The 14297-nt window shown below is 44.2% G+C and overlaps 1 protein-coding gene across 1 annotated transcript in view; it reads right to left on the bottom strand.

Moving 5' to 3' along the window:
* Window positions 1-690: 690 nt before the first annotated feature.
* LOC124712437 (atherin-like) overlaps window positions 691-14297 on the bottom strand; it is a 54383-nt gene continuing 40776 nt past the window's right edge. The window contains exons 2-4 of the mRNA XM_047242731.1: window positions 3491-3638; window positions 3139-3273; window positions 691-1098 (exon numbers count right to left, since the gene is read on the bottom strand). Coding sequence (XP_047098687.1) covers window positions 691-1098; window positions 3139-3273; window positions 3491-3638 — 691 coding nt within the window. The remainder of the gene's footprint in view (window positions 1099-3138; window positions 3274-3490; window positions 3639-14297) is intronic.

The raw sequence follows: 14297 nt of genomic DNA, 5'->3' as shown, positions 1-14297 counted from the left end.
TGCTTCTCGGTAGACGGAGTTTGCACTGATAGGCACAGTGATCTGAATAGATCACAGGGCAGACTTCTACTTGTGTCACAGAGATGGCCATCTCTCTGTTTATATATACTCTATCGATTCTGCTTCTGCCGCGGTTGTACAGGTACGTGAACTCGGTGTGATTTTGGTGTAGTAGACGCCAGGTGTTTGCTAATTTTAGACAGCTAACCAAATCCTGCAGTTCGGCGCACATGTTGGGTACCGGGATCTGGTCTTCGGGTGAAATTGCGCAGTTGAAGTCACCTGCCACCACGACGTTGTTGTTGTTGTGAACTAGCAGCTCGCAGATGTCCTCGTTGAGAATTTGCTCCTGGCACGCTTGTTTTCCGTCGCCGACGGAGCGTAAATGTTTACAAAATCAGTGTCTTCCACCTTCACCGCTATTCAGCGTTCGTCGGGCATCAGTTTTACATCGCCAAATTCGAGGCCGTGCCCGACTAGTGTGACAGTTCCGCAGCGAGTTTCTGCGTCGATGTTCCAGATGACTTCGTATCCCGGTACCTGTTCTATTGCCGTCGTGACCACTTCCTGTAACATAGCCACGTCTGCGGCTTTGTGCTGCAGGAAGTCAATTAGGGCGTCTAATTTTAACGCGGCGGTCATTCGGTTCACGTTGCACGTAATTGCATTGTATACTGAGCCCTGATGCATTTAATCGCTTTGTGGAGGCGGGTCTGTCGTGTGCTGTGGCCCTTCTGGCCGTAGTACTACGTCCTCTGCTTTGGGGGTTGTTGCCTGTCTGCTCGCGGATGCCGTATGTGACTCCTCTGCTTCAGATACGTCCATCTTAACGTCGTCTTTTTCACGGCTGAGACTTCGCCTCTTGCTCCGGCGCTTTTTGGATTTCCCCGCGGCCGGGACGTCCACGTTGTTTTCTGTCGGCTCGTCTTCTGATTCCTTCAGAATGCGGGCCAGTTTGGTGACTTGCTTCTTGATGGCAAGCTCACGCATCTCGCTGTACGTCGTGGCGGCGTCGGCGCTGGGCCCGGCCTGGGCGGCAGGTGTGTCGGCAGGCGCTGCTGCCGGCTGGCTGGGGGCGCTGAACTCCGCGATCCTCGGCTGGTGGGTGGCGGGGGAGGGGCTGCCTCATCCTCCACTGTACTTTCGCCCTCTTGAGTCGGAGCTGGGGGATGCTAAGTTCACCGGACTTGGATACGATGTGACGTCATCATGACGTATACACGCTACATAGAAAACGATAGAAACCGTATATCGACTATTCGACTTTTGTGAACTTTCGAGAGGTTGTGAAAGGGTAGCGCTGTGCTCTGCGCCATTCGTTTAAATGTGCTTAGCGTTCCTTGCGTTTAAATCGTGTATTGTACTGTGTTTGTGTCCTGTGCGTTGTTTTTCGTTTGCTCGTCTCTAATTATGTGTTCAGCATTCAGGAGACTAATGAGAGAAAAGCTGAAAGAGTTCAGCATCGATGATGACGGGCAATTGCGTGGTTATTGTGAATCTCAAGCAGAAATTGATGTACTTCTGACCCAGCTGAAGTGCGTCGGTTATTCGTACTCGGTGAGAAGAAGCACTCAGAAGCCAAAATCTTCAGATGCTTCAAGACACTAACCTTTGGTTAAGATTACATTGAGAAATCCACTTCCCTTCGTATTTCATCTCCGGTCGACGATTTTTCTTCGACAATGCCTCATATTTTTCTTTTCAAGTTCGAAATTGAATTATTCTACACAGCAGTCATTACTGGACACCAAGGTACCTGTCTCGGCGGTCCGAGTGTAAAATTACTTGGAATTATGGTTGATAAAAGACTATCTTGGGATGGACATATAAATTACTTAGCTAACAAAGTTGCACGAGTTCTCTTTCAGCTATATAAATTAAGAAAAAAAAGTCAGCAAGAGTATGCGGCTACAATCTAATATGTACTGACAAGACCAATCGTATGAAACCACACTAAAATGTTGATAATAAATAAATATTATTTTCGGCGTAAGCATTCAATACAACAATCACACAATCTAATCTGGTCTGGACATAAGAAGACTTCACTTTTTTACGAAACGTGTTGTCCGTGGTGTTTTCAAGGCCACGCTCAGGAGTATTTCTATTAATATCCAGCTCTTTTAGTTTTATTTTGGCGAAATACATATACGCTGCCACACTGAGCTGTTTTCAGAATCGCACGTGTCAAAACAAACCACTAGCTGACGACAGTTTAGAATCTCGAACGTTCGTAAAAGTCGATAGGTGTGTTAATCGACTAAAGCGTATATACGTCATAATGACGTCACATCATATCCAGGTTGGGTGAACTTAGGATCCTCCGTCGGAGCTCAGCTGGCGTTCCTCTCCCACGCTGCCTGCGCCGGCCAGGACCAGGGCAGGGGCGGGGGCAGCCGGCGGGCTTCCCGTGGTGGCGGCTAACGGTGCAGCCGCTTCCGCTGTGGCCGCCTCGTGAGCACCGGCAGCGTCGCGCGTTTACCGCTCCCGCGTAGCTGGCAGTGGTGTTTTCTTGCGGTGGATCCGCGGCTTCTGTGAGCGGCAATTGCGCCGGACGTCTGCTCCACGGCCAGGTTGCCCTCATGTGCTCCGTGGAGCTGCAGATTGAGCACGTTTGGGGTTGGCCGTTGTATTGCACGACTCCCCTACGCCCGCCGATCGTTACAAAGGAAGGCACGTGTTTTTTCAGCACCATCGTCACTGCTCTGACGCCAGAGTCCACCTTGTACCGGTGGCCAGCACCCCAGAACTCGCGGTTAACAGATATTACTTCGCCATAAAGACGCAAGTAACGTCCCACTTGGTCAAGGCACTTCAAATGGAAGATTATACACTTTCAAATGACGCACACCGTATCCGGCGAAGGAGATCTTCACATCACTCACTGCGCCGTCTCTGTGCTTAAATTTTCGTATTCCACCATGTGTGGACACAAGGGTTTCACACCGTATTAGTATCTTTATGAATAAACTATACAATGTAAAATCGAGCATCAGCCCCTGTAGTTCCTCCTCCTCTATACGCAGTTCGTCGAACATCCATTCTCCGATTTCAAAGGCCGTCGGACTCACGTACTCTCGATCGAATTGCAATTGCAACGTCGTCTTCGAGCGGTTATACGTCGTCATCGTGACTTACCGAATCGTTGGATCGTGCGGTAGAAGCGAAACAGCTACGGCAGGCGCGGCGCGGGAGCCGGCAGGCGGCGGGCGCGGGCGCGGCGCGGTAGGATGTCGGGCGGCGGCGGCTCGGCGGCCGGTAATCCTCGGCTACCTGGGACGCACAATAGCGAGCGGCACGCGTGTTGCCAGGCGGCCAGCCAGCGATTTTAATGATCGGTAGTGTAATATCAAGTTACGAATTTCAAATGCATTGCCCTTTCGTAATTCCGGTCCAACATGCATTGCACTGCGTCACCACAGTTTACTGTTGCCATAGCTTCCAGGAACAGTTACTTTTATTCCTGTCCCTTCTACTTAAAGATCAGTACTCGCAAAGGCAGTGAGTGCTGCAGCTCGCACGGCGAACACCGCAGGTGGCTGGCGCGGCGCGCGGTCGGTCCGTTGGTCTGCCGGCGACGGCGGGGCGGCCCGTTAACCCTCCTCGGCTGCCTGGCCCTCAGTGGAGCGGCGGCACACCTATTCCCAGGCGGTCACCCATCCAAGTTCTAACCCGGCCCGATGTTGCTTAACTTCGGGGATATGACGAGAACCGGTGTATTCCACACGGTATGGCAGTTGGCAATACGTAGGAGCTAGCGAATAGGCTTGGTGTCTTCCACTTACTTATTCACCCAGTAAGCGCTGTGACAGATAAACCGCAACATAAGAGGCGACAGTAGTTGTACTTCCCACGTGGAACCACTTTCGTGGACTCAAAGGGATTAACTGATATTCTTATGTCACATCGCAAGCGAAAATCACTCAGTATCAAATTGAAATGACACGATAATATCAAGTGAATTTAGCAGGATAGTTCTGTGCCATCAAGGAAGTAACTCGTCGGTCACTAAATTGCCAAACATATTCTGCGCTGTTGCCAAGTTTCAGATATAGTGCCAGGAAGGATACCAGCTGATGTGTTCTGTGAGTGACCTCGGAAGTGACTGTAGCTTCATCTCAAAGTTGCGAGTGGCAAGGGCCGCAAGATCCTCATTATATGTCAATGAATATTATTCGCATTTCTGTAACTAGGTTTAGGGGCTAGAGTGCAATTACTTGTAATACATCGATGCACTGAATGCAAACTAAATGTCATAAATTAATAACTGCGGCAATGATTTGTGTTTTACTGACTTAATCGCACCGAAACCTTGAAAGGGTATTTACCAGAAGCGAGTCACAGTTTTGAAGCTTCTCCAGTGGTTGAGTTGGCAACGTATATTTGCTGTACAATATTGTTATTGAGACCACTGTCATTGGCACATCCACAGGAAGACAGGCATGGCCTGGCTTATTGTTGTCAGCTTTCCTGACGAATATTATGCCTTCATTCGAAACGTGAAGACTTAGGGTGAATTCGAACATTCCATATGGCGAAAATTTGATGTTTCTATTCTTCCAGCTCTAACATTCAAATAACAGTTACAATAAGCGGCAGAAAAGCGCCTGTGAATCAACAGTTAATAATGCAATCATAATTAGTGAAATCTGACAGATTCCATCTGTCATCTGATAATTCTGGGGGCTGGGGCTGGTGGTACCGCGTGTGTAGACAGGTGCTGAATAGAGGTTGGCTGCTGTATTCCGACAGTGCCCACCGTCGGAGGTTCGAGTCCTCCCTCCGAATTGGGCGTGTGTGTTGCCCATAGCGTAAGTTAGTTTAAGTTAGGTTAAGTAGTGTGTAAGCTTAGGGACCGATGACCTAAGCAGCTTGATCTCATAAGTTCTTACAGACGAATTTACAAAATTTTAAATCCAAAATACTGCATCTCGGTTCTTACAAGAGTGCAATAGGCGCGCAGTGGATAGCTGTAACTGAAGAAAGACTCCAACTCGGATTGTGGTTAATGGCATAATAACTTAAATTGTGAATATATTTCTGAATGAATATTTGTTATGTATTTTTCCGTCACCCTTTTCACTGTTATAAGTTATGTTCTACAAGGAACGCACGCCATTGGAGGCGGCAATCTGTAATTCATTTTACCTTAATTACTACTTCAATTTTGTTCCACAATTTAAAGGTATATATGGGTGCAAACATGGAATACATGTGAATAATGCAGCTGCTCAGTGACAGGTATGGGGGAGGCATTGAGGCCAGGCCTTGGATCCTCGCCCCCTGCCCTCTTTGCCTCCGCCTACCTGGTGCAGAAAGTCTTCTCAAACTCTAAAAAAAATTATAGTGCAGTGATCAGCATGTCTGTCTAGTAAGCAGGAGGTCCAGGTTCGAAGCCCAGTCGGTCACAAATATTCATCTGCCGTCTTAGCTGTATTTCAACGCGCTGTGACAGTGTGGACGTCGGTCCTTCGATATTTAAGATCCAATTGTTTTTTGAGACAATAGAGGTGATTTGCGAACATTTGTCCTGCTATCAGTGTAACGGGACTTCAACGGCATCCAACCCTTAGTCATTGCTTTGTGCTGGCGCTAACCCATGCCATATATATATGCGAATCAGATTGTAGTTCATATTTAGTTAAATAACGAATGGTCAGTATACAAGTATGCCGGCCGGGGTGGCCGAGCGGTTCTAGGCGCTACAGTCTGGAACCGCGCAACCGTAACGGTCGCAGGTGCGAATCCTGTCTCGGGCATGGATGTGTCTGATGTCATTAGGTTAGTTAGGTTTAAGTAGTTTTAAGTTCTAGTGGACAGATGACGTCATAAGTTAAGTCCCATAGTGCTCAGAGCCATTTCAGCCATTTATGAAGTATACAGGTATTTACGAACAGTAGAAGCAGGATTGCAGCGAACTGATCCCTTAACCAAGTGCAACATAGAGTACCTGTGTAATGAGTCATTCCAGCTGCATAGCTGAGGGTAATATTTGTTCAGTAATTCATTGCAGAGTTAATGTATACCCGCACGATGATCTCTGTAGTCATACTGTATCATTAGCAGCCCGCGAATGGAGTATTATGTTCGTTAAATCGGATTACTCAAGCCGAGGCCAAATAAAGAGAAGCGACGACGCCACAACACTATCTTTACTTAAGAAGGTAGTCAGCGCTAAACTGGGGGGGGGGGGGGGGGGGCACCATTAACGTTACTGTAAGCAGTTTGACAGTATAACACCACCACAACTACTGACAACCTGAGCCATATCATCATGCAATTGTAACTCGCACTGATTACAAGTTGCTGATGTTTGTCGAGAATAGCGGAAAGCGCCTCTGAAGTTCAATTTGCATTACGCCTAGGACGGAGAGAATCCATAATAACAGTAATAGGTCACCCACCGAAGAGAAGAGTCCACGTATTGTCTCAAGTTCTTGCAGTTTGATATTAATGCAGTTCCCGATAGTTTCACACTAACGGGTTCTTTTGGCTATCGGAATACTCATATGGGAATTATAAAAGTGTAGTTGCTAGAACGCTCAACTACCTTCATAACACCTCATTCTGGATTGAATACGACTCGGAAAGTGACGTTAATTTCATGATTCCATCCATCTCCTGACGTCTTACTAAATGAAGTCTGAAGGGCACGCACAGTTGTGTTGCCTGCCGCGTGGATTGGTTGGTTGGTTGGTTTGGGGAAGGAGACCAGACAGCGTGGTCATCGGTCTCATCGGATTAGGGAAGGATTGGGAAGGAAGTCGGCCGTGCCCTTTCAGAGGAACCATCCCGGCGTTTGCCTGAAGCGATTTAGGGAAATCACGGAAAACCTAAATCAGGATGGCCGGACGCGGGATTGAACCGTCGTCCTCCCGAATGCGAGTCCAGTGTCTAACCACTGCGCCACCCCGCTCTGTGCCGCGTGGATTCTGTGAGGTGTTGTGGCAGCTGGCAGTCATTGATGAATACAGACATTTGCAAATATCCCCACTGCTTTAGGGGAAATCGTCTTTGTTGCATTTTTTACATACCGTAATTAGCACAATAACATAACAAGTCCTTAAATAAGAATCTCCTACCGGGAGTAATGCATGAAAAGAGACAAACTGTTGGACAAAAGAATGGACAGCTCCCTGCTTTTTGCGTTTCCGATAGCGCCTACGATAAGAATCTGGTGTCATATTATGCTTCATAACCATAAATTGTTTATTTCTTTACTTCATACTAAAACTAAAGTTATGAAAAGAGAAAATGACTGATATGCTTCTCAGGAACTTTAGTTTTTCGTGTTTATTTTCTCACTTGATATGAGAAGAGGAAATGAAATATACGCTTCCAAGATATAATATTTCCTTGTGTGCTACTACTGCATACATGAAAGCCCTGCGGTTAATTTTGTATGTTGGATAAATTTTGATATCACCTCACATTCCTTTGTGAGAAGGTTCCTATTTTCTTGGGATTCAAATAGAGTGGACATTTCATCACTGGTTAATATTCTGATGACTAATGACATGATACCCGTTGCAATTCCTCCATGACACCCGTGAGTAGGGTCTCACGTTGGTTACTATAAGAACACGCAGGCAGTGATATCCGCTCACGTGCAGTCATAGCCAAAGTGATTTCTTTCTGTTTATGGCGAAGCGTCTGCTGCAGTGTCCGCGCTCAGCCAACATAAACAAATCGCGGCGGCATTGGGCACTGCTAATCGCTGCACTTGTCGCGAGTCTCGACAACAAGAGCGAACTCTCTCTGCTAACGATACTATGGAGTTAATACATCATACTTAACGTAATATGCAGGTCATGGTTGGGTAAAAATTCAGTTTGTAACTTCCCATCGCATTGAAATACTTTACAGTCATATCTGATGCAATATTTATTGTTGGTTGTCTCTCTAATGTTAATAGTATTGATTCAGATTGTGCGTGAACACGAAAACACACACACGCACACACACAAACAATCATTGATTCCAGTGAGGGTGACAACTACTGTGTGTTGAACAACACATGCACCAGTCAATTCCTCAGTTGGCGTCGAGTGGATGAGATTTTTCAATTATCTTGCATTGCAAGAATTGTAAGGAGGAGACTGAAAGTAAATGGATTTGTATCTAAAGAGCTGCGACAAAGCGAAGTTTGACAGACTATAGGATAATTGTCCACATGGGTTTTGTGGACGAGTATACTTTTAGTAACCAACCCACCCACGATCATTACACAAGATTTCTCGAAGGCGTAGGGGCATTGATTTCATTAAGTCGTCGACAGTGTAGCGTGATGGTTTACTTCCCACCATACGTTTTCTATATGCGTCCAAAGGTCGCTTGCATTTGTAGGTCCACATGGCAATGACCTTGTTACCTCTGCCCACATATTCTCTATCTGGTTAATGTTCGGAACAAACGGCAACAGCTTTATCCTCTCTTGGCCCTGAAACCAATCTCGCACTGTTCTGCTATGATGGATGGGGCTCTGCTCCTGTAAATAAACTGTTATCTCGTTCGTTCATATATTTATATTTAAATAACACATTAGTAATAAGCACAGTGTATCATTATTTTCCACAGTGTTTAAGAATTTAGGCCCTGTGATAAATAAGTGATCTAGATTCAACCGTCCGATTAAGAATGTGGTTCACCCAGTCTATGAAATGATGAGAGTCGTATTCGGATATCCACATTAAGCCTGACTGGCTGAATCCGATTAGAACGATCTGGTATCGAAATGAAATTACAGTAATCGGATAATTTGAACGTCTGTATTGCAACAATGCTGCGCACATAAATTCCTATGATGGAGTAACAGGTAGCAACTGCCTAAGAAAAAGTGAGAAATATGTCTACTAGCAGCAATGTAACGTAATTATAAGCCATATTTATGTGATGGAAATACTGAATCGGACAATGCACATCTATTTCAGTGGTGGGAAGATGCACCATATCGGATTTGCTGATGACAATAATAACAATAATAATAATAACAATAAAAATCCCGTGGAGCCGATAGGGGAAACCCTCCCCCATATGGGTGAACCATATACTAACACAATCCTGAACGGCTACTCAATCCGTTGTACCCAAAATCCACGCACGTCTTAGGTTAGTTAGGTTTAAGTAGTTCTAAGTTCTAGGGTGAGAGGCACCCACTTGCCTTGCTCATACTGTTGCATCAAGCAGTCAGGCCTGCAAGATGAGTGGTTTGCCAAGCGAGTAGATTCTTCCTTAATTTATCGAGTAACATGAATTCTCGTATCTTACTATTTATTACAAATTACTCTCCTGTATGAATAATACGCAACAGAAACACGCATCTGACTATCAGTGATTTATAGAACTCTGACTGTACACTACGCACTGGCAATACCACATTTACTTTTTGTCTTTTATTTAACGGCTTTTATTAACACGTGGCCATCCCACTGAATACGAATGGTGCACACATTATAAATTCGGGACATTATGACAACATACAATTCAATGAAAAAGGCAACCAATCTCTTTCTTTTCACTATCTGATTTATTCCTAAACACACAAATTCTACAACCTACAACAATATCACATGAGAAATTCCGCCCAGTGGGCATGGCTTTACATTAGTGAATCTCTATATTATGGTCTCTTAATTACTTTTAACGCTACAGTGCACTTTCTGGGTAGGATGGTGGATCTTTTATTATACCTCACACTTCGACTCTCACAATCATCATCACGAAACTTTCCTCCAGATCGAGCGATACAGAAGGAACAAGCATAACCCACAAATCTTTTGAAACTACCTTGCTACTCCCCCATGCGAACCACACATACCCAAATTACATGACATACACCACACAACAATATGAAATACTACACAAAGAATGGTTACAACATTATCACTATCAGCTTTCCCACTTCAATCAATATTTATCCCAGTTTCACACGACACTGCCCCACTTTGTAATTCTACTTTCCTACCGTGAACTCTGGAGATAAATGCACGTCTTCCTGTGCAATGCAAGCCAAGTGGCGTTGCTGGATAGACGGCCGACTCACCTTGATTCTCTCTCAGAGTTTAAATCTAGCGTCACACGGAATCATATCATGCAGTTTAATATTAAGCACACACGCGAGTCCTCAACTGATACCATGGACGAGTACTTCTCTTTATCTTTTGTCTCATACACAGTTTGAGACTCACACAGTACTCACCACGTGGAAGTACTCGTCTCTAATTTCAAGTCCTGCACACGCCATTTCTTAAATATTTCAACTTATGGTACACACGCTATTTCTTAAATATTTCAACTTATTGTACACACGCTAGTAATTCAGCTTAACTTAAGCACTCGGAAGTATTTCAACTTATTGCTACACGTGGTTTCATTGTGACCGTTGGTCACTTCTGAAGATTCCTACAATCCCATTAATATTACCTGCCTGACATTTAATTCTCCCCACAAAAGTTCCTGAAATAGAGAAATTATTATTTCAAACTACTCTTAAATATTCCACATGCATACCATGTCTCCACTCTTTCATCATTACGAAGCACAACTAAAGGAAGTCTTAACAGCACAAGATCCAGCGGCAGAGTGTCGAAACATGGCCGTTCTCTAGGTCCTCTCGCACCTGTGTCGAGGTGGGGGAAGCACCTTGCTATCGTATTGGTCAGCCACATTTCAGACGCTCAAAGCTCTGGTAACTTTCATCTCTTTGGTCCCACCAAAGGTGGCCAAAGGATCGACTCAAAGATGATCATATATTCACATTCACTATCTGCGGTTAGCAGACGGCCATACATTCATTCATTTCACAGATCTCACCAAACTGGATGTAGGGATTTACTTTGTGGGAGTGCACATGTGATCAATTAAATAAATAAATTGTCATTCTTTCCCACACTGGTATCCGGCTTCACTGTATTAATTGAAATTGAGTTATTTTACAAAAAAAATGTGTTGTTCTGACAAAAATAATGAAGTATGTTGTACCTATTTTCAATGTCGGGTGGTACTGTACCCTTTCAAGGGGACTGATGACCTCAGCAGTTAAGTCCCATAGTGCTCAGAGCCACGCACGTCTGAGTGAAAATCACCGCTACTCTGGTCACCGCCTGTTGGCTCAATGAGCTCGGCTGAAAATATTTGTTTCCAAAGGCTTCAACACCCTCTGGTCCTGTCCGCTCCTGGAATCACGCAGGCCAAACCAACGAAACACAATCAAACATGAATTGTGCAAGCAACGTCAGCTTTACCCCAGGTGGTACACAACCCGGCTGTCGACAGGCGGCAGTTGGATTTTCGGATTCTGGGGAGTCCAGGTCAGCACGGCAGAGAATATCGAAGATCTCTGGTAAATTTCCCTACAAGCAGAAAACATGCATTTGAAAACTAAACATCGATACGTTGATCCAAGCACGAAAACTAAATAATCTCACCAAAAAAAATCGACCAATAGAAAATTCTCGTCCCTGCTCTTCACGAACCACGACTAACTGACAGTGAAAGCTTGCATTACGGAAACCATTGCATCTTCAAGAGCAAAATACAACAAAAGGTAGCGAAAGGCGTACCAAACTTTGGCATCGATTTTCTCGAACACAGATCTATGATCAACTCTGCCAAAGAAATCACACCCATCAACAATCGACTTATGACTATGCTCATTCAGAGACCCAGTAAAAAATACACACTCATCAATGCACATGCCCCCGCCAACATCGAAAATATGAAAAACACCAAAATTGTTGAAAAATTCTGGAACACACTCGAAAACACTATGAGCAAAGTTCACCAAGATGACGTGAAAATACTAATGGGAGACTTCAGCTCTCTATTTGGAACAGAGAAAACCTGTAGAAAAATCATTGGTAGAAATTCAACATACCGAAACGTTAGACCAACGGCACACGTCTGACTGACATTTGCCAACAATTTAACCACAAAAGGAAGTCTTCCCACTTTAGGAAAAAACCAGTTCCCAGGTAACATGCTTGGCTACGAGGTGCAAGCTGCTGTTGTTCGCCTTTCGAGACACGCTGAAAGCCAGATTTTTAATTCTTTGTAGCTGAGCTACAAGCAGGCAGATACAAACTCAATAAGAGAATCGTAAGATAACGCTCGAGCAAAATTCGTCTTGCTACTTATAGTAACGCTTAGTGTCAGAGCAAAAACCTTATGGTACTGCCAATTTCATAATGCCACTTCTGTTTTCTGCCGACATATTTTTTGTTGTTGTGAATACATAATTTTATGTATGAAATGCCACATTTTCATAATACTTGCGAATGATACAGGAAATGAAGTAAATACAGATCTTTTCGAAGTCAAAAGTCGGTAATATCCTACTAATTCGTGTTAAAATAGGCTGAATTGTCTTACAGACACTTAATACTTTATTAAGATACACTGCCGTCGTGAAGTTTCTGTAGTAAGCTGAATTTAATTTGTATTAGTACAGCGAATATTTTAATTGCATTTTCCATTAGTTTACTAATCGCAACAGTAATCATCAAAAAGAAAATAATCAGAATCTGAATCTTCTTTCACGATGTCTAAAACAATCTGACAATGCTAAAGTTGTTTGCCAATTCTACGCCTGTAGAAACCCACTGGTTCTAACGATGTCCTTAAACCAGTGTAGTTTTAAGAGTATTTTCGTCTAGAAATGAATTTCCTTGACGGTTGATCGATCAAGAGCAGGAAAAGTAAATTTTAAGAATATTTGACGAAAGGGACAAGTGCTTGAGAGAGGACTTCCCTATCAATACAAGTGCCCGAGAGACGACTTTCCTATTAAACTCCTGGATAGTTTTGTTTCTCAAATCAACAGAGTGAGTTATCATGCAGTAGCACAGGTTGCCCGGCGGGGTCAGGTATTTTCTCTGCCTCGTGATAACTGAGTGTTGTGTGATGTCCTTAGGTTAGTTAGGTTTAAGTAGTTCTAAGTTCTAGGGCACTAATGACCATAGATGTTACGTCCCATTGTGCTCAGAGCCATTTGAACCATTTTTTAGCACAGGTTGATGTAGTTTTGTTGCTCGAATTTTTTCCTTTGCGACCGAAAGGTGTCTCAATTGTTGACAACAAATTCCAGCTGTGTTGCACACACCCCTTTGGGCAGAATTCGTAGTCCAAAACACACTTTTGGAGCTATCAAATGTAAAATGTTATGTTCACACTACTCTTTACTCTAGTCTACGTATTTTGGTGAGGCTCAGCCTTTCATTTCTTCTTAGGAAGTTAACGATAAAGGCATCATAACACGTCACGAGTAACAGTACTGCATAGGAATGCTCAATGAGCGACCTGATGACGTTCAATAATAGCCACTGCGTTGATTTCGTTGTTTCGAATTAGAGAATGCAATACTCTTATACCAGTCTTCTGAACTTAGCCTGTTGAATGCAAATGTCACATGATGGTAAAATGGTAATCTGTCACATATATCAGTAGTCGAGACTTCCTTAGTGTGGAAAATCATTCATGCCAGAACGATCTTTGTTGAAACAAGAATATCTTTTTCTGGCGTATTTTTACCAAAAGCGCTCGTTACAAACACAGTTCAAGTCTTTCTAGCTGCCTCCTCTACATTCACCCCTCTGTTATACCAAATTAAATGTCGTGTTGCAGATGTTACACCTTTTCCACTTCCGATTCAATTTTGCAATGCTTAACTGTAGTTCATGATTTTCAAGTATGCAAAATCCAATGCTTAACTGCAAGATAATAACTAAAACTAAATTCGAAAATGGCATTGATACATAACACTGACAGTGTGGCGCCGCCTACACATGAGCGGCGCCGGATTTCAGGCGGTGGGTGACGTCTGGCCGGTGGCCGGTAGCCGCTGCAGCACGAGGAAACGCTCGAGCTTAAGCTGTTATGATCGCGACGCAGCCACGAGCTGTCGTGCGGAATTGTTTCTGGAAGTACTTGTTATTGCTGGTGTGTAGAATGTTAAGCGAATTATCTTCGATGTTCAATCAGACTCATAACCTTAGACCGAAATGTGAAAAAAAAGAAAAAAAAAAACAGTTGGACGCGAACATGCGGCTACAAGTTTAGAATGCACGGCGATTACCGCAAGACCACAGGCTCACTCAATCCAGATCATCTCGGAAGTAGTCAACACTTCCTCCTGACACTTCCGCATCTTACAGTGTTGCCAGAGTGTGCAGATGGCCGGACTTCGAGTTGTCAGGGGCGGTCAGTTTTATTGGCCACCTTAAGTGAACTACTCGGACTTAGTCTCTGTGGCGGCCGGCCGGCGGTCAGTTTTTATGTCTAAGACTGTATATACAAAGGCC

This window comes from Schistocerca piceifrons, chromosome 8 (genome assembly GCF_021461385.2).
Source record: "Schistocerca piceifrons isolate TAMUIC-IGC-003096 chromosome 8, iqSchPice1.1, whole genome shotgun sequence".
Classification (NCBI taxonomy): domain Eukaryota; kingdom Metazoa; phylum Arthropoda; class Insecta; order Orthoptera; family Acrididae; genus Schistocerca; species Schistocerca piceifrons.
Note: the sequence above shows the minus strand (reverse complement) of the source record. Positions and strands in the feature narration are given on the sequence as shown.